At 36.5% G+C, this 21,688-nt stretch overlaps 1 protein-coding gene across 2 annotated transcripts in view; it reads right to left on the bottom strand.

Moving 5' to 3' along the window:
- PMS1 (PMS1 homolog 1, mismatch repair system component) overlaps nt 1–21,688 on the bottom strand; it is a 110,441-nt gene that overhangs the window by 71,564 nt on the left and 17,189 nt on the right. For both annotated transcript variants that reach the window (XM_014476319.2, XM_070359550.1), the window contains exon 4: nt 16,590–16,692. In XM_014476319.2, the coding sequence (XP_014331805.2) occupies nt 16,590–16,692 (103 nt within the window). The remainder of the gene's footprint in view (nt 1–16,589; nt 16,693–21,688) is intronic.

Here is a 21,688-nt window from a genome sequence, read left to right as displayed (position 1 = left end):
GCAATAAGTGTTACCAAACACCTAGAAGAACTAAAGAACAGAGATGAATAATACACTAAAAGGAATCAATAGCCGAATAATGGAGGCAGAAGAATGCATAAAAGACCTGGGGGACAGAACGATGGAAATCACTGCCACAGAACAGAATATAGAAAAAAGAATGAAAAGAAATGAAGACAGCCTAAGAGATTTCTGGGACAACATAAAATGCACCAACATTCACATTATATGGGTCCCAGAAGGAGAAGAGAGAAAAAGGACCCGAGAAAACATTTGAAGAGATGATAGCTGAAAACTTAGTCAACCAAGTCCAGGAAACACAGAGAGTCCCAGGAAGGATAAACCCAAGGAGGAACATAGTAATCAAACTGACATAAATTAAAGACAGAGATAAAACATTAAAAGTGACAAGGGAAAAATGACAAATAACATACAAGGCAACTCCCATCAGGCTATCAGTTGATTTCTCAACAGAAACTCTACAAGCCAGAAGGGAATGGCATGATGTATTTAAAGTGATGAAAGGGAAGAAGCTACAACAAACAATACTCTACCCAGCAAGACTCTCCTTCAGATTTGATGGAAAAATCAAAAGCTTTCCAGACAAGCAAAAGTTAAGAGAATTTAGCACCACCAAACCAGCTTTACAACAAATGCTAAAGGAACTTCTCTAGGCAGGAAACACAAGAGAAGGAAAGACCCTACAGAAAATAAACCTAAAACAATTAAGAAAATGGTAACAGGACCATACATATCAATCATCACCTTAAATGTAAATAGACTAAACACACCAACCAAAAGACACAGACTGGCTGGGTAGATGAAAACATGTGTATGTATGGATTTCTACTCACCACATCACTCTGCTTAACCCCTCCAAATTCTATCTAATTAATTTATATTGTTAAGTTTATCATGTTCCCATTATGGCATGCAATTGTAATTATCTTTTATTTTTTCTCTGGATGGTGATTGTGAAAGCTGATAAACATCTTTTACTACTGTGATTATGTAACTGTTATTCACTTAATACCATTATATCATGACCGGTCAACAGAAAAGTAATAGAACTCTATATCACCCAAACTAGAATCTAATAGAAAAACCTGCAATTGCTTTTTAAAATCGAGATGCATATCAGAAGTATCTTGAAAGTTTTTGAAAAATACAAATGCTCAGGTATTGCTATTTTCTCCAGAGTTCCAGATACGTTTCTAATGAGCAGTCATGTTTAAAAACAACTGGATTCTATGATTGTCTTTTACTTTTACTAGTTTTTTTCACTTTTTCTATTTCATATTCAGTGCTCCCATTTCATTTAGTTTATGTTCTCCAGTTTTTCCAATTGGAAAAATTTCTCCAATTTCTCTCTTTTTTTAATATTCTTTCTCAAGCATTTATCAAGTATATTAGAAAAACTTTTGTATAAATACAAATATGCATAATATGTATTTTAGAAAACTTAAAATTTTTGGCTTACTTAAAAAAAATGACATTTTGAATCCACTGGTTTGACTTAGTATGAATAGAATGCTAGATTTCTAATTAATAAGTAGATATGCAACAAGTAACAAAGGTTTAGTGTATACCATAGGAACTATAGTCAATATCTTATAATAACCTATGATAGGAAATAATTTCAAAAATAATGTTGCTTTTATTTATAATCAAATCACCTTGCTGGGCACCTGAAACATTGTAAGTCAACTCTACTTCAATAAAACATATATATTTAAACGTTAAAAAAATTACTAGAAATAAGGAATAGAACTACAGTATGACCCAGGAATTCCACTACTGGGCATATATCCTTCAGTTCAGTTCAGTTCAGTTGCTCAGTCGTGTCCGACTCTTTGTGACCCCATGAATCGCAGCACACCAGGCCTCCCTGTCCATCACCAACTCCTGGAGTTCACTCAAACTCACATCCACTGAGTCGGTGATGCCATCCAACCATCTGATCCTCTGTCGTCCCCTTCTCCTCCTGTCCCCAATCCCTCCCAGCATCAGAGTCTTTTCCAATGAGTCAACTCTTCGCATGAGGTGGCCAAAGTACTGGAGTTTCAGCTTTAGCATCATTCCTTCCAAAGAAATCCCAGGGCTTATCTCCTTCAGAATGGACTGGTTGGATCTCTTTGCAGTTCAAGGGACTCTCAAGAGTCTTCTCCAACACCACAGTTCAAAAGCATCAATTCTTTGGCGCTCAGCTGTCTTCACAGTCCAACTCTCACATCCATACATGACCACTGGAAAAACCATAGCCTTGACTAGACAGACCTTTGTTGGCAATGTAATGTCTCTGCTTTTCAATATGCTATCTAGGTTGGTCGTAACTTTTCTTCCAAGGAGTAAGCGTCTTTTAATTTCATGGCTGCAGTCACCATCTGCAGTGATTTTGGAGCACCAAAAAAATAAAGTCTGACACTGTTTCCACTGTTTCCCCATCTATTTCCCATGAAGTGATGGGACCGGATTCCATCTTTGTTTTCTGAATGTTGAGCTTTAAGCCAACTTTTTCACTCTCCTCTTTCACTTTCATCAAGAGGCTTTTGAGTTCCTCTTCACTTTCTGCCATAAGGGTGGTGTCATCTGCATATCTGAGGTTATTGATATTTCTCCTGGCAATCTTGATTCCAGCTTGTGCTGCCTCCAGCCCAGCATTTCTCATGATGTACTCTGCATATAAATTAAATAAGCAGGGTGACAATATACAGCCTTGATGTACTCTCTTTCCTATTTGGAACCAGTCTGTTGTTCCATGTCCAGTTCTAACTGTTGCTTCCTGACCTGCATATAGGTTTCTCAAGAGGCAGGTCAGGTGGTCTGGTATTCCCATCTCTTTCAGAATTTTCCACAGTTTATTGTGATCCACACAGTCAAAGGCTTTGGCATAGTCAATAAAGCAGAAATAGATGTTTTTCTGGTACTCTGTTGCTTTTTCAATGATCCAGCGGATGTTGGCAATTTGATCTGTGGTTCCTCTGCCTTTTCTAAAATCAGCTTGAACACGTATATCCTTAGAAAACCATAATTGAAAAAGATACATGTACCCCAACGTACACTGCAGCACTATTTACAACAGCCAGGACATGGAAGCAATAAATAAGCTGTGGTGCATATATACAATGGAATATTATTTTCAGACATAAAAAGGAATGAATCTGAGTCAGTTCTAGTAAGGCAGATGAACCTACAGCAGGTTATACAGAGTGAAGTAAGTCAGAAAGAGAAAAACAAATACTGTATATTAACACATGTATATGAAACCTATAAAAATGGTAGTAATGAACCTATTTGCAGGGCAGGAATAGAGACTCAGACATAGAAACAGACTTCTGGACACAATGGAGGAAAGAAAATGTCAGATAAATTGAGAGAGTAGCCTTGAAATATATACATTACCATACGTAAAACAGATAGCTAATGGGAAGTTGCTATATAACACAGGGAGCTCAACCTGGTGCTCTGTGACAACCTAGACAGATAAGATAGGGTAGCAGGTAGGAGGGAAGTTCAAGAAGGAAGGGACATATGTATGCCTATGGCTGATTCATGTTGGTGCATGACAGAAACCAACATCACACTGTAAAGCAACTATCCTCCAATAAAAAGTAAATAAAATTTTTAAAATGCCTAGGAATAAACTTAACCAATGAGGTGAAAGATCTATATTCTAAAACTATTAATACAAAACAGTGAAGGAAGTTAAAGGTACAAAGAAATGGAAAGATATATTGTATCCACGGCTTGAAAAAATAGTATTGTTAAAATGTACATCCTACCCAAAGCAATCTACACACTTTAATGCCATTTCTGTCAAAATAGCCCATGACATTTTTCACAGAACTACTACAACTAATCCTAGAATTGATATGAAACCATGAAAGCTCCTAAAGGATCAAAGCAATCTTGAGAAAAAAGAACAAAGCTGGAGGTATCATACTCTCTGACTTCAGACTGTACTACAAATCTTCAGTAATAGTATGTATGGTACTGACACGAAACAGTATGTATAATTGTTGTCTAGTCACTGAGACATGTCTTTTACAACCCCATAAGGCTGTAGCCCACCAGGCTCCTCAGTCCATGGGATATCCCAGGCAATAACACTCTGGGTTGCCATTTCCTTCTCTAGGGGATCTTCCCAACCCAGGGACTGAAACCACGTCTCCTGCATTGGCAGGCAGATTCTTTACCACTGAGACGTCAGGGAAGCACATGTATGTACAGTACTGGCACAAAAAAACAGGCGCATAGATCAGTTAAACAGAATAGAACCCAGAAATAAATTCAGATAGTTATGGCCAATTAATGACAAAGAAGGCAAGAATATGCAATGGGGAAAGGACAGTCTCTTCAGTAAGTGGTACTGAGAAAGCCGAACAGCTACATGTAAAAGAATGAAATTAGAGCATTTTCTCACACCATTTACAAAAATAACCTCGAATGGATTAAAGATCTAAATATAAGACTGGAAACCGCAAAACATCTAGAAATTATGGGCCTAACACTCTAAGATAAATCATAGCAATATTTTTTTTAGAGTATCTAAGGCAAAGGAAATAAAAGCAAAAATAAACAAATGAGACTTAAAATATTTTGCAAGGCAAAGGAAATCATTAATAGAACAAAATGGGAGAAAAATAGGAGAAAATATCTAAAATAATAACAATAATAAGGGATTAATATCAAAAATACAGAAACAGCTCACACAACTGAATATCAAAAACAACTCACCTGGTTAAAAAGTGAGCCAGAGACCCAAATAGACATTTTCTCAAAGAAAATATACAGATGGCTATGAGACACGTGAAAAGATGCTCAACTGTTCTTAATCATTAGAGAAATGCAAATGAAAACATGAGTTATCAACTTAAGAATGGCTATCATATGACTGCAAACAACAAACTGGCAAGGATGTGAAGAGATGTGAAATCTAACACACTGTTGGCAGAAATGTCAACTGGTGCCGCCAACTGACTATGGAAATACATTATGACAATACACTATGGAAAACAGTATAGAAATTCATCAGCTAAAACTAGAACTGCATTATGATCCTGCAATTTCACTCCTGAGTATATATCTGAAAGAAAAAGATAACACTAAGTCTAAAAGATATATGCACCCCCCAATAATCACAGCAGCGTTATTTACAATTGCCAAAATATGGAAGCAACCTAAGCATCCAACCACAGATGTATGTATAAAAAAGATGTGAAGTGAAAGTCGCTTAACCGTGTCTGACTCTTTGGGACCCCATAGACTATACAGTCCATGGAATTCTCTATGCCAGAATACTGGAGCAGGTAGCCATTCCCTTCTGCAGGGGATCTCCCCAACCCAGGGATTGAACCCAGGTCTCCCACATTGCAGGCAGATTCTTTACAAGCTGAGCCACAAGGGAAGCCCATAAAAAAGATGTAGTGTATATATATAACAGAATACTACTCAGCCACAAAAAAGAATGAAATTCTGCCATTTGCAACAACATGTATGGACCTAGAGGGTACTAGGTTTAGTGAAATAAACCAGAGAAAGACAAATATTGTATGATTTCACTTATATGTTGAATCTAAAACACAACGAATGAATACAATAAAGAAAGATTCACAGATGTAGAACAAAATATCGGTTACTAACTGGGTGAGGGGCAAGATAGGAGTAGAGGAATAAGAGTTATAAGCTGCTTTGTATAAAAGAAATAAACTACAAGAATATATTGTACAGCACTGGGAATGTAATCAGTGTTTTTTATAATAACTTTAAATGAAGTATAATCTATAAAATCATTTAATCACTACACGGTACATCTGAAACTATTATAAATCAACAATATTTCAATAAAAAAAGGAAAAACTCGAATAAAGGTATAAAAATCATACCAGTTAAACATCAAGTTAATAATTAGCTTTTGTTGGAAAAAAACCCATGAAATTAGTACTAGATGCTTTTTCAGGGCCATATACCTTAAGTTACTATTTTTTCAAATACTAAGCAACTTCAACGACCAGTCACCAGCTAATCCAGATTTAATGAGTCAATCTCCTCCTGTCATTCTAATGAATGTACAGTAGGGCTGAGATACAGAGCACTGAAAAGCCAAAGAGTCAATGTAGTAGACGGTTTCTCAAACTTAGCACTGCTGACGTTTATTGTGGGGGCTGTCCAGTGCATTTCAAGACGTGTACCGGGATCCCCGGCCTCTACCTACTAGATGCAGCCAGCAGCCAACCCAGTGTGACTATCAAAAATGCCTCCAGACACTGTCATATGTTCCTGGGGGGGTGAGGGGGGGACCATCATTGGCTGAGAATCAGTGATTCAGTATACAGCAACTAGCATTAAAAATAAAAAAATACTAAAATACAAATAGACTAAATGATAACAAAGTACATCACCCATAATAAGTATATTTTTTGTTTTGATTGGATTTGTATAAACTAGGTTGCTATGTAAAATGTACTTCTTACTGTGAATCAGAATCAAAACACCTGAAAGTTGCTGCAAAGGTGCAGCAACTGACCTAATGTGACCTACTTCTCATGCTATGCAATGCTAAGTCACTTCAGTCGTGTCTGACTCTGTGCGACCCCATAGACGGCAGGCCACCAGGCCGCCCTGTCCCTGGGATTCTCCAGGCAAGAACACTGGAGTGGGTTGCCATTTCCTTCTCCAATGCAAGAAAGTGAAAAGTGAAAGTGAAGTCGATCAGTCGTGTCCGACTCTTAGAGACCCCATGGATTGCAGCCTAACAGGCTCCTCCGTCCATGGATTTTCCAGCCAAGAATACTGCAGTGGGGTGCCATTGCCTTCTCCGACCTACTTCTCATAACAAATGGCAAAAACACAAATGGCAATCATGAAGGAAATATAAGACTTAGAAAGCCTAGCTTAAAATCAGGAATTCCAGGAAAAGGAAAAGAAACAAATGCAGATGTATTTAAATAAATAATAGAAGAAATTTTTCTTGAGTTAAAGGTTTGAGTGCAGATTTCAAGAGCTTAAAACCATTACAAATAGGAATTTAAAAAATCTAAAAGACACCACATTCCACTGGAGGTCCTAAATTTTAAGGAGAATGAAAAACTTTACAAAAACTTCAGAAAGAACAAGTTCTTTATTAGGAAAGAATAACATTAAGTTTGCTATCTATAATACTAGAAGACAGACAATCTCAAACTACTGAGGGGTAAATAAGAAATGTATACCCACTCAAGATAAATATGATATGCGTAATGGGCAAAACATAGACTGTTCTGTACCTGCAGAGATCTTAAAGTATATTACCCAAGTATATTTGATGAAAACAGTGGAGGATAAACACTAACCAAATGGCAATTACATAAAAACCAAAGAATTACATGATAAGAGAAGAAAAAAACTTTATGAGCAAAAAATCATCAGACAGAAGATGGCAATGTGGCTGCCATTTGAAATATAACTGTTAAATAAACACTAATAAACATTCTTAAAATGTAAGCAATACAACATAGGGGAAATCCTAACTATAGCTTGGAACTCAATGTTTTAAAAGAAAAAACTCTTAATGATACTGGGTAAAAACTGGAGAAAAGGGTTAGGAATAAAAAAGATAAAAGCTTACATGATCTTATTTAACTTTCACTATGGAAGGCAATGGCACCCCACTCCAGTGCTCTTGCCTGGAGAATCCCATGGATGGAGGAGCCTGGTGGGCTGCAGTCCATGGGGTCGCAACTGAGCGACTTCACTTTCACTTTTCACTTTTCATGCATTGGAGAAGGAAATGGCAACCTACTCCAGTGTTCTTGCCTGGAGAATCCCAGGGACGGGGCGGCCTGCCGTCTATGGGGTCGCACGGAGTCGGACTCGACTGAAACAACTTAGCAGCATGGCTATCTCCTTTCCTCCAAATGTCCTTCCTTCCATTACTTCAGCACATCAGACTTCTTTCCACCTCAAGGCTTGTGGACATGTGTTCTTTCCCCTACGCTTTGCATTGCTAACTCCTTTATCAAGCTTCAGATCTCAATCTAAGTAACACCCCTTAGAGAATCCACTCCTAAATGCCCTATCAAAGGTTGCTGCTCCCGAAGTTCAATCATGTTTTCTCTCTTCCTAGAGATTATCAATATTTGAAAAAACATGTGTCTACCTCTTCTTTTAGAATACAAGTAGCATGAGAACAAGTTAGGGTTAGGGTCTGCCACGTTTGTCATTATTTCTCTAGCAATTCAAACACTGAATTGCTAAATAAATAAACAAAATTTATTTAAAAATTTTGAATGAACAACAAAAGAATGCATGAATGAAGGAATGCACTGAAGAAAGAAAATAAACAAGGTAGTAAGAATAAACTTTGTATTTGTTTAAATTGTTTCTGCAGTTAAAGAATTACACATGGTATTTTTATAGTTTTTGAAAGGGAATTTACTAAAAGAAAAAATAATAATAAAAAAACAAGGTTAAGAGAAAAAGATCTTTGTGGAATAGGACCAAAGAAAATCCGTATTTCTACTTGGCTCACACTTGATGTTCTTCTGCTTTTCTCTTGATCAGGTGCATCATTAGCATATCACAGTCAGTCTCCCTTATCAGTGGGTTCCACATCTGTAGATTCAACCAACTACTGAGCCGAAATAGTTGGGAAAAAAATTTCATAAAGTTCCAAAAAGTGAAACTTGAATTTTCTGCAACCAATGGCAACTATTTACATAGCTTTTACACTGTATTAGGTATTATAATTTAGAGATGATTTAAAATGTATGGGAGGATGCATGTAGGTTATATGCCAACGACTACACCATTTTACATAAGAGACTTGAGCATCTGACAATTTTGGTATCTGTAAGGTGCCCTGTAACCAATCCTCTGTGAATACTGAGGGATGACTGTACAAACACTTTGAAGTAGGGTTTTCTTTTTTGGCCTCCCTCCAGGGTATTTTCTTGGCCTAAATCCAAGTCACTTTCACACACAGAACAGAAGTCCTTGGAACACCACAGCACTCCTCACTAGTAACACTGTGGTGCTGCTATTCCCTGCCTTAGGGAAGTAAAAATACCACTGCTAAATTCCTAGGTAAAGCTGACGGAGAATAAGGTGTGCACGCACCCAGCAATCAGAAAAGGTAGGCACTCTGTCTCCATTGCTAAAGAGAGGTCACACACTCACACCAAAATTCGCCTCACACCGTATTCTGAGACCTCTTATGCCTCCTCATCTCACTCTGCGTTCTCCCTAGATACTTCCTCCACTCCCACAGCTTTAAATGCCACTCATATGCCAATAATTCCTTTCAGCAAAGCTGTAAGAAATACACTTTTATGACCCTCTAAAAAATAAAAAAACAATATGCCAATTAAACTATGCTACAATGCCCAAATAACCATCCCAGGCAACAGAACTAGTCACACCAGCCTTTCATTGCTCTGAAATTTCTTTTAAAGAGCCTGACAGATAAGGCAATTTCCTTGGGTGTATTGAATTTCAATGCTGGGCCTGTGATGGCAATCCCTTTCTATTTAACACAGCTTTTTCACTTGTGGCTATTTTCCCTTTTTAGGTCTCATAAAACACTTGTTTTGGAGGAAAATGTAAAATTGTTGTTTATCCCTGCTATCAATACACAAATTACAAACAATACACACAACTGCTTATCCAAAAGGGATTCAGTTCAGTTCAGTTGCTCAGTCGTGTCCAACTCTTTGCGACCCCATGAACCACAGCACGCCAGGGCTCCCTGTCTGTCACCAACTCCTGGAGTTCACCCAGACTCATTTCCATCAAGTTGGTGATGCCATCCAACCATCTCATCCTCTGTCGTCCCCTTCTCCTCCTGCCGTCAATCTTTCCCAGCATCAGGGTCTTTTCAAATGAGTCAGCTCTTCTCATCAGGTAGCCAAAGTACTGGAGTTTCAACTTCAGCATCAGTCCTTCCAATGAACACTCAGGACTGATCTCCTTTAGGATGGACTGGTTGGATCTCCTCACAGTCCAAGGGACTCTCAAGAGTCTTCTCCAACACCACAGTTCAAAAACATCAATTCTTTGGTGCTCAGCTTTCTTTATAGTCCAACTGTCACATCCATATATGACTACTGGAAAAACCATAGCCTTGACTAGATGGACCTTTGTTGACAAAGTAATTAGGGAGGCCATTAATTATAAGCCACAACCTGTTTTCTGAGATGTCAAAATGTGCATCTTATAAATAAGATATACATGTCTGAGACCTACAATACTCAACTTATATATAGGTACTTATTCAAAATTATTACCTGGATACAAAATTACTACAAAGATACTTCAAATCACCATGCCTAGATCTTTCTCCTGGAGTCCGATACTACATTTATCCTCCCGTTCTCGTATAACATTGACATCAAACAGTTTCCAAAAACAGGTACTCTATATTGAACTGACTCTTTCCCCCATCTCTTACTACCAATATTGCCTAAGTCACCTAGGCCTAGCCATTCTATGCCCAAAAGATCTCTCAAATTTATGTCATGTCCTTTCCTTCTCCTCAAACCTTAGTTCAAGATAACATCTCTTACAGTAAGACATAAATTATGGTAGGAGTTATAATGTCCTGCTGGTTTATTTTGTAAATGGCATGATATCCATCCTCTACCTAAAAAGTTTCAGTGGCCCAACACTGGTTGCAAGAAGGGGTAAAAAACTCCTCACCATAACATAACATAACCTAATATCCAAGCTACCATTTTCTAACTTCATCTCCTGCATCCACTATCTCCAAACATTCTCACAGAACTCTGCTATGTCATTCTTAGTACACCAGTTTAATCTACCTTATTGGTTTTTCAGCTTTACTTATTGTATTATTTTTATTTTTTTAATTTTATTTTGTTTTTAAACTTTACAATATTGTATTGGTTTTGCCAAATACAGAAATGAATCCGCCACAGGTATACATGTGTTCCTCATCCTGAACCCTCCTCCCTCCTCCCTCCCCATACCATCCCTCTGGGTCGTCCCAGTGCGCCAGCCCCAAGCATCCAGTATCGTGCACTGAACCTGGACTGGCGTCTCGTTCCATATATGATATTATACGTATTTCAACGCCATTCTCCCAAATCATCCCACCCTCTCCCTCTCCCACAGAGTCCAAAAGACTGTTCTATACATCAGTGTCTCTTTTGCTGTCTCGTATACAGGGTTATTGTTACCATCTTTCTAAATTCCATATATATGCGTTAGTATACTGTATTGGTGTTTGTCCTTCTGGCTTACTTCACTCTGTATAATAGGCTCCAGTTTCATCCACCTCATTAGAACTGATTCAAATGTATTCTTTTTAATGGCTGAGTAATACTCCATTGTGTATATGTACCACAGCTTTCTTATCCATTCATCTGCTGATGGGCATCTAGGTTGCTTCCATGTCCTGGCTATTATAAACAGTGCTGCGATGAACATTGGGGTACACGTGTCTCTTTCCCTTCTGGTTTCCTCAGTGTGTATGCCCAGCAGTGGGATTGCTGGATCATAAGGCAGTTCTCTTTCCAGTTTTTTAAGGAATCTCCACACTGTTCTCCATAGTGGCTGTACTAGTTTGCATTCCCACCAACAGTGTAAGAGGGTTCCCTTTTCTCCACACCCTCTCCACCATTTATTGCTTGTAGACTTCTGGATCGCAGCCATTCTGACTGGCGTGAAATGGTACCTCATAGTCGTTTTGATTTGCATTTCTCTGATAATGAGTGGTGTTGAGCATCTTTTCATGTGTTTGTTAGCCATCTGTATGTCTTCTCTGGAGAAATGTCTTTTTAAGTTCTAAAATTTTCATTAGGTTCTTCCTTAGAATTCTATTTCTCTGCTCAAATTTTCCACTGTCTTATCAATTTTGACTATCTTTTTCTCTAAATCCTTTAACATGAAAGTTCTTGTTTCCTAATTCAAACATATGCAAGTTTGTTTATATCAACTACTTTTTCTCTTGACTATGAATCCATTTTCCTTTTTTCAAGTCTCTCAATATTTTTATTTTTACGAGACATGATGCATAAAGGAACAATAGATACTGAAATAGATATTTTCCCCAGTGAAGGTAAATTCATTTTCTCTGTCAAACAGCTAGAGTGAAGAGTAGCTCTCTTCAATACAAAAGGAGTTCATTTGGGTTGGAGCTGAGTAGCCCTTTAGTTCCAGTTCACTTCTGGTTTCAAATGTCTTGAAGATGGAATCAGGTGTCTTCCTATGGCAAGGCTTTGGGATTTAAACACTGTAAGACTTTAAGATACTTCTCTCTTTGCTGCTAAGTCACTTCAGTCATGTCCGACTCTGTGTGACCCCACAGACGGCAGCCCACCAGGCTCCCCGGTCCCTGGGATTCTCCAGGCAAGAACACTGGAGTGGGTTGCCATTTCCTTCTCCAATGCATGAAAAGTGAAAAGTGAAAGTGAAGTCGCTCAGACATGTCTGACTCTTAGCGACCCCATGGACTGCAGCCTACCAGGCTCCTCCATCCATGGGATTTTCCAGGCAAGAGTACTGGAGTGGGGTGCCATTGCCTTCTCCTCTCTCTAGCTCAGTCCTAACTTTCTTCATCACTGCTTACTCAGCAAGAGTCCTGATAAGATTTGGCTTCTCAGGTGAACCAGTATTTGAGGATCAATCCTATCCTCCAATCTGTCAGGTCAGCTCGTATGCAACTAATAAAGTTCAGCTGGTTTCTCTTAGGGCCATAAACAATCCCATATAGCAGGCTTGCTCCATTGCCTGCCTACGCCTCCAGGCTCAGTTAATGCTCTCAGGGACACAAGCAGCCACCAGTCTCTTTGTGCCTAAGTGTGTCTAGGAAGGCACAAAGGTGCATCTTGAACTTGGTTCATTTAACTTCTTTGTGACACAGCTTTCCAATGAATTTTAAAAAATACAACTTTTTAAATCATGTGCTTCCCCCTGTCATTACACAGAGAGCAGTCGTCTCCTGACATCTTCTACATCCATTCTTCTCTTATTGAAAAGTTATATTCCCTCCTTTTCTTACCATCTTCAAACTGAAATATTATGTTTTCTGAAAAATTTGCTTTCCGTCCTCTAGATAGCTATCATTACCTCTTTACTCATCTGTATTCTCCACTAGTCTGTGAATTCTGTTCACTCACCTGTGGTCTCCATTAGCCTGTACAAATATAATGACGTATACTGTAGCTGTGGACAGACAGTGGTAAGGAAGGTAGGCAGAAATCAGAGCAAATATATGTTTATGAAATGAAGAAGATGTATGTTGGCTTTTAAATATATGTTATGCATTGAAGACCACACTGTACCTAATCTGTACATTAACTGATGGTTTATTGCTTCACCAGCTAAAAACATTTTCTCTCAACAAATTGAGAATTACCAATAAGCCAAGAATTATACACATATATTTGAACAAAACTTAATGATGGAAAACTTTGCTGATTCCAAATGAAATGTATATCCTTAAAAAAATACCAAGCAATATTGGCCAATAGGGAGGAGGCCCTAGTATACTATCATATTTTACAAGAGAACTGCTCAGCTCTCTAACTTTAGCACATTCTATAAACACCAGAATTAAACTGCAGTCCTGTAATATGCTCCCTGTTATATTTTTACATGACCCTATGTTATGCCATAAGGCAGCTATTTATATTCCTAATGTAAAGAGGTATGGTTGCTTGAATATATCAATGTTTTCTTATTCAATGAATAAAGTTCTATTCTCAAGAAGAAAAAAAAATTTTTTCAATACATACACAATCACACATACCAAGCATTTACAAAGAACATGATGCTCTACTCTAAAAAAGGGGTAGGGAAAAGATATACCCTGATCAGAGTACTTTAAATATACTAATTTTGATATCTGAGAAATTCCTAAGGCAGAATTACTAAGAGGTGTTAAAACAATTTGTCTAGGATGGTAAATCAATTTAGAAAGCTTAATGCTGATTATCTAGGGTAAAGGAAATAGAATCGATGACAGAAAAAAGATATCAAAACAAGTCATTTAGTCAGAGTTCTTGGTAAAATAATTTGAAAGCTAGAAACTTATTTTTACATTTCTTGTTAATTTTTTAAATGTCTTAAAACAGAAGTGAACAGAAGGTAAGGGCAATTTAAAATGATATTCCATTAAACACACAAATTATTTTAAATGATTAAATTAATCCATAAAATAAATACCTATATCTGGAAAAATCAGAACTGGGACCTCTAGTAAACAATTCTGAAACATTTAAAAATATGTTTTAAAGGGGTAATGAATTTTAAAATGCCTAAGAAAGATGTTGCTATGAGCTGTCCCTCCATCTACAGTTAGGTTATCTACAGGTATCACCATTCTATCAGATGATATGAGGAGTAACTGCTAAGCAAGGACATTCACACCACAGAAGAAATTAATGTGCAAGAACCCTAAATGCACAGGTATTAATTAGGATGGTTGTACTGTAGTTTTATCTTACACAGAAAATATTTAAATGGAAGCTGAATGACAGCTGGTGGTGAAATGTGAGTCTGTGATTTAATCACTCAGAAACTATCAGCACTAAGGCAATATAAGTGTAAAGGGCTTTCAAAAGTGCTTGTGGGTTTCTATAATATGCTTACCTGGAGCAACAACAAACTAGGGGTTTGATTTTGTGTTGTTTATCTAGGCAATTGGTGGGGGGAAGTGAGTTATGAAAGACACTAACTACCTTCACAACCACTGACCTTCTAAGTAAGTAGTTTCTTAAGATAAGAGGAATATGCTAAGAAAATAAGGTTCACTTACTGACTGGAGAAATTTCTTAATATGCCTACATGGTCTCACTAAAAGTACAGAAGGCTTAGGTCACCAAGAAAAAAAATGAATCAGCAAATGGGCAAAGATCAGAAGGATTCCATATTTAAGGACTGTTATTTCATAGTTCCCATGGAAATGAATATAGAAAAGCATGAGAAGTATGAGTGATGCAGAGGCACTGGCCATCCAGATTAGACTGGCTACTACTAAGATCAAAATAAATACATTTAAGTTTTATAAGGTGACTAGATTACTTCAAAGTCCTCCACAGGATAGCCACTCAAATATCTCCTAGTGGTTTAACTTGAACTCCTAAGAACTGGGGTAAGAGCATTTCTGGATAGGGACCATATTAAAAAATGCCTTGTCTTTGTCTTTATTTTCAGCACATAAAAAAGAAAAGAATCACAATCTATTACTTTTAATTAAAGCATGCACAATATAATACATCAAATTAAACTGCTATTAGACTTGAGCTCATTTTTATTTACCAAATAAATTAGGGGGAAAAGTGTGTTTTCTTAAGGGTTCATATTAACTCTTTCCTTTATGTAGATGGAAAAATATTAATTTTTAATGATCAAAAGTACAAATGAAGATTTATAAAATAAGAGAAAGAATGAGAAAATTTGGTATCAGTATTATGATACAAGAAAATAAATTTCAATGAAGAAAGAAATCATTTGAAAAAATACATCCAATAATTTAACATTAAAATTGGAGGGAAGAAACCACAGAAAAAAATACCGTGCTTTGATAAATTACAATGAGGGACCAAAAACTTAAAAATGAATTTACAACACAAATCAGAAGGACAACTAACAAAATACTCAACAATGCAAGTCCTTTTTCGGATCTCATAATTCTTTTGGGAATGACTCTAAACAGGCCGTATCTTTAATATTCTCTCAACTTCATACATCCCATTACCAGAATTTAATAGCAAAAGATTAAAGTAGATATGTGAAACTCACACCTTAAGAGATATTTTTCTCTAGATGTAAATAGGTAGCTGTTCAGTCCCTAAGTCATATCTTACTCTTTTGCAAACCCATGGCCTGTAGCCCACCAGGCTCTTCTGTCCATGGGATTTCCAGGCAAGAATAGTGGAGTGGGCTGCCATTTCCTCCTCCAGGGGAACTTTTCGAACCAGGGATTGAATCATGTTTTCTCCATTGGCAGGTGGATTCTTTAGGGGAGGGACTTAAAAAGATGTCAAGTAAAATGTACTAACATTGTGTAAGTGTATAAAATACTAAAGAACTAAACTACAAATAGCAAGTATAATGTATTTATTTGCTTCAAATAATATGTGAAACATTAGCAATAAGTTGATAATTACTGAAACCGAGAGATGGGTACTTATTCCTTTTGTACATATATTTGAAGTTTTCCATAAAAAAAAATATTTTAAATTATTTATTTAATAATATCTTGCTTAGTATGGTTAACTGCCATACATTACTAAATCAATAATGTTTACTGCCATGGATTACTAAATCAATAATATTTTAGTCATTTCAAAAAATATATTATCCTTCATATAAAGAAGACACTAATGACCAAGTAAAACAGCTGCTCTGACAATTTTTATAGAATAACCAATTCATGTTGTTGCTCAAAGTCTTTCACACAGTTCCTCTTGAGAACTCTATGTATTTAAAAAACTCAGCAGCTAGAGTAAGGCTAAATGTTCAATTAGAAGTTAACCAGACTTTATGAGAATCAAACACAAAGCAATACCTTTGAATTTAAAGAGAAAACAATTTTTTTTAAAAAATAAGAAAGAAAAGCAAAGAATGCTACAAAGCTTCTGTCTTACCTTGACCAAGATGTGAAGGTTTTTGAGAAATTATGTGACCACCACCATCTAAAACATACTGGGTACTAAAGTTATCAGCAGCTGTCTTTGTTGTAATTGAAACCTAGAATAAGAAAAACTCAAATAAAATTATGATTTTATATACTGCAGTGGGCTCATTATAAAATGAGGTTTAAAATAACAAATGTATATTCTCTCAACTGAAAAAAGTTTGACTTAGTAAGTTCTTACAACCACTTCTCTTTGAAATATTCCATAGTGATACACTAATAAACAATAGGCTAGCTTACATTTTTCATGTTGCAAATTACTGATTTTTATTCCAAATATATTACCTTAAAACATACACACACATCAGTAAACTTGAATGGCTATTTGTACTGTATGTATTAAATGACTTAACATCTGTAAAATCAAATACTTCAATTGCATTAGGGAAGCTTGCTTTTCAACGGACAATTCCCACAAAGTTGCTGGCAAAGTGAAAAATTCTTTTGTAAAGTGACCATTCACTCCTTCCTTTATGTTGAGTATAAAATTGCACTTCTGTATTTCAAGTTAATGGTTCAAAAGAATAAAAATCAATTAATCAAACATATATGTTGATTTATCAGCAATATTTCTTAAACCCAAACTTTAAACTCACTGTTTAAGTGGAAACATTTTATTATTTAAAAAACTAGAATTAAAACATATAAAAAAGGATTCCATTCAGCATGAAAATATTTCCTAAGATATTACAGTCATAGAAATATAAATTTAAGAATGTCTGAACTCTTCTGAGCCATCCTCACCCTCAGCTTTCTACTTACCAACTTTTGTGAGATTACTAGAAGAACACATGCTATAACAATGGTAAAACATTCCATTATGAGAAAACACCATAGTTGGTGAGTGGGAATGCTGGCAAAAAAGCAGGGTGGATTCAAAAAAGCCTTCTCACATTTTGAGTGAGCAATGACCACCCAAAATTGGGAGCAATCTTTCTCAGTCATCCTTGGACTAAGCAGAGCTGACTATCTTAAAATACATCTATATAATTTAGAAAGAAGCCACAAAGATTCAGCACCACTACTGGAATTCATCTAGGTCCAGTTGGGTCTACATGTGATGATTCTGTCACCAAGTCCTAACCATGCCCTGATTTATGGTAGGCCAGATGGCTCTGTGGAACATGTGGGTACCACGAAGGCAACACCAGTCACCACAAATACATATGTGTGTATGTATGTATATATATATATATATATATATATATATATATATGGCATATAAATATATGGCTTCTCTAGCTCACAGTACTAGCATACTAGCAGAGTCTGTTAGATTTTCTCCAAGGGTGATGTCCATAAAATCATTATTAGAGGCTCATTGCTGCAGGCTGCTATTTCTGTCATAAATGTTCCCCCACCCCCGCAAAAGTTGTACCTGAGGACTTCCCTTGGGGTCAAATGGTTAGGAATTCACCTGCCAATGCAGGGGATACAGGGTTTGATCCCTGGTCCAGGAAGATTCCACATGCTGTGGGGCAACTAAGACCGTGAAGCACAACTATGAGCCTGAGCTCTCAAGCCCGTGAGCTGCAGCTACTGAAGCCCATGCACCCCAGAGCTGGTGCTCTGCGACAACGGAAGCCACCACGATGAGAAAACTGAGCACTGCAAAAGAGAGGAGCACCCACTCGTCACGACTAGAGAAAGCCTGTTCACAGCCAGGAAGACCCAGTGCAGTCAAAAATTAAAAACAGATAAATAAAATAAACAACAACAATCTTGCTACCAAAAAAAAGTTGTACCTGAAACAAAGTTGTGAGCCTCTGTATACTCTCCAGTGATTCTTCTATTTCCAATAATACACTTCATGGTTCAAAAGTTGTATTTTAAAAAAGTTTTCCTGATAACCAATCTCAATCTTCCCAGCTGCATCCCAACTCTATAGTGTCTAATTGTGATTCCCTCTAGTGAAGTGAAGTCGCTCAGTCGTATCCAACTCTTAGCGACCCCATGGACTACAGCCCGCAAGGCCCTCCGTCCATGGGATTTTCCAGGCAAGAGTACTGGAGTGGGGTGCCATTGCCTTCTCCAGATTCCCTCTAGTAAAGTTTGTTAAAAACAAAGAGTACAGAAATTCCTAGAGATTTTCTTTCCTATTTCTAATTTAATCACTTTATGATTGTCCCTCTAAAAATAATTCTACATTTAACCAAACACTGCTCCAAGATGCCAAGGTCAACTGAATTCTTTTTCTATTCTCCAAAGAGCTAGCCACTTGACGTAAGCCGGTGTCACTGAGTAAAGGCAGCCCTGGAACTCTGAGTTCTAGTGCTAACTCTGCCAGTGGCTTGCTAGATGGTCCTGAATAAATGATTACACTATCATCTTAGGAGAAGGGTGATGATAAGATGAAGATGATGCTAATACTTTATAAGGTTACACGGGTTTTTGCTTTAACTACTTCAAAGCACTTTACAGATTTAGCCTTAAACCATTAGGGAATAGTAAACAAACTCCAGCCTAGATGAATAAACAGAAGTGCTAAAAAGCAAAATAGAACCTTAGTGGTCATAATGCAACATTTACGTTAAAGAAGTTTAAAAAAAGAAAAAAAAGAAAGAACATAATATCGTCTTCCAGTGTTAAAATTTTAAAAACTAAATTGTTTATGGTACTATGGAAATTTATTTAGATAGGAAATCCTTTGTAATTCCCTGCAAAAGACAGTGAAGGATAACACACACACACAGTTTCACAAATTCATAAAACACAGTGTGTTCCTCAGAAGAAGGAATTGTATTTCAAGAGTTCATTTCATCATATGATCCTGTGTCCTGGACAGGAAACCTTTTTTTGGACCAGGCACAGGTTCAGAATGTGTTAGCTGCTATTAGCTGTGCAGCAGCTAACACATTTGAATTGGTAATAACTCCACCATCAGAAGCATCTTTAATATTACAAATTATTACTGGTGCTTCTGACTAGAGACATTGAGGAATTGTGGCAGTGAATGACTCCAGTGGTGTTCTCAAGAGAAAAAATAAATTTATTTTAAAGAATTTTAAAATGAGTTTATTTTAAAAGAAGTTTTAGAAGTCCTTAGAGGTTATATTAATTATCAATTGTTAAAAACTGACTCTCTGGTCTAGTTAATGAATTTCAATAAATTATAATACTATTACAAAGTTAAAATTGCATAAAAGCATTTAAGCTTTAGATAAGTACTATTTTTCTCAATGTTTCAGAAAGTAAGTAAATTAAAAGCTTAGTATATATCTTTAAATTCATGAGAAAAAAAAATCCTCTCCTAACAAAATTTCATTTAAGATAATTAAAGTTTTGTGGAGGTTTTTTGGTTTTGTTTTGCTTCTGCTGACTTTTGGACAAATACTTTACTTTGGCACAAAAACAAAATCTGAAAAGTAAGGTAAATGGTCCTCGTGATTCAGCTGAAATGTGAACCACACATGGATCACTGACCTGTCTTTTCTTCCTCAGTGTGAGTATGCCTGCCTGTCTGCCTACAGCTGTACGTTATGACTTCCCCCAAATACTCCACTGTGGGACACTAGCAACAGGGAGATCCTGGTCTTGGCTTTTCCCCTTTCCACAGTTTTATTATCAGTGAGAAAGTTGCATTTACGAAACATGATATACCAACTGCTTAAAAAATTCTGTGCCTATTCTAATTAAAGGCTTACTACAATGGCTCTCAGGGACACAGGAGGCATCCTGCGCCGTGTCACAGGGAGCAGGAAACATCAGAACGAAACTAGAGGCTTCCCTCTGCTCTTCCACAGCTCTGTGGGACCACAAATAAGGGCATCCCAACTTCCATCTCGGAGAAGGCAATGGCACCCCACTCCAGTACTCTTGCCTGGAAAATCCCATGGATGGAGGAGCCTGGTGGGCTGCAGTCCATGGGGTCGCTAAGAGTCGGACACGACTGAAGCGACTTAGCAGCAGTAGCAGCAGCTCATTTTAGTTAGTATGTTTAGTAATACGTACCAGGAATGTAACACTGAAGACTGATGAATATTCCAAAATTACTGTTCCACAACAATAATAAATTTCAAGAGATGTTATGCTTAATGATATAATTTAAAAAAAAAACATGAATCACTTTGTTTCAGTCACTGATACATTCATCAGATTATGAAAACAGGTAATTCCAGTTTTAAATGCCACTCTGTTATAAAAATTTATTTTTTACTGTTTTGGACTGATTGGAAGTCATTTTATAACTGAAAAATTAGGAAAACTGCTTATTCTTTTAAAATGCATAAATTAAAAAAACAGAATTAGATATATTTTAAATTTCGACAGCCAATTTTGCTGAAAGTCTACTTAATTTTTCTTTTTATAACTAAAATTATGATTAACTTTAAAATAATCTAACACAAGATAATTTAAACAGCTGGAGTTTTGAGTGATGGCTGTGTGACAAAACTATATCCCAATTATTTATTATCAATTTACCTAGTCAGAGATGATTTACATCTGTATGACTTTAAATCTATCTACATCAGTTAGTTTGGCCAATAGAATAACCAAATCACTAATTTTTATTATGTAATCACAATCTCTATCCAAAAATTTTCAAAATAAACTGGAGCCTTTAAAATAAACATGTAACTTCTATCCTTGCAACTTCAATTCTTTCTGAATGGTGAAGTATATTGTTTAAAAAGTAATATTTTTCCCCAGAAAAGCACTCATTAGTTTGTCTTCCTAAATAATGTTTTAATTTTAAAATATAATTGACTTTAAGAACTATATATTACTATGTTTCTGAAATAGTATTCAGAAGCCTCCGATATACATTTCAACTTGACTACTCCTTGATAAAATCTCTATTGAGCACTATGGACCTGAGTATATTCATTATTTTAATATGAGGCATTTTTAAACTTACTAATACCTTTTTAATCATGCTAGTAAGAAAGCAGCATGAGGTACTGTGGAAAACCCAGTACTGAGAGGTGTGAAATTATAAATGAATTTTTGGCTTTGCCATGGATACATTATGTGTCTCTAAAGAAATCACAATTTTCATACTCCATTTACTTCACTGTGCACAGTTCCTCTGAACTAAACCACTCACAT

The sequence above is a fragment of the Bos mutus genome, chromosome 2 (assembly GCF_027580195.1).
Source record: "Bos mutus isolate GX-2022 chromosome 2, NWIPB_WYAK_1.1, whole genome shotgun sequence".
Classification (NCBI taxonomy): Eukaryota; Metazoa; Chordata; class Mammalia; order Artiodactyla; family Bovidae; genus Bos; species Bos mutus.
Note: the sequence above shows the minus strand (reverse complement) of the source record. Positions and strands in the feature narration are given on the sequence as shown.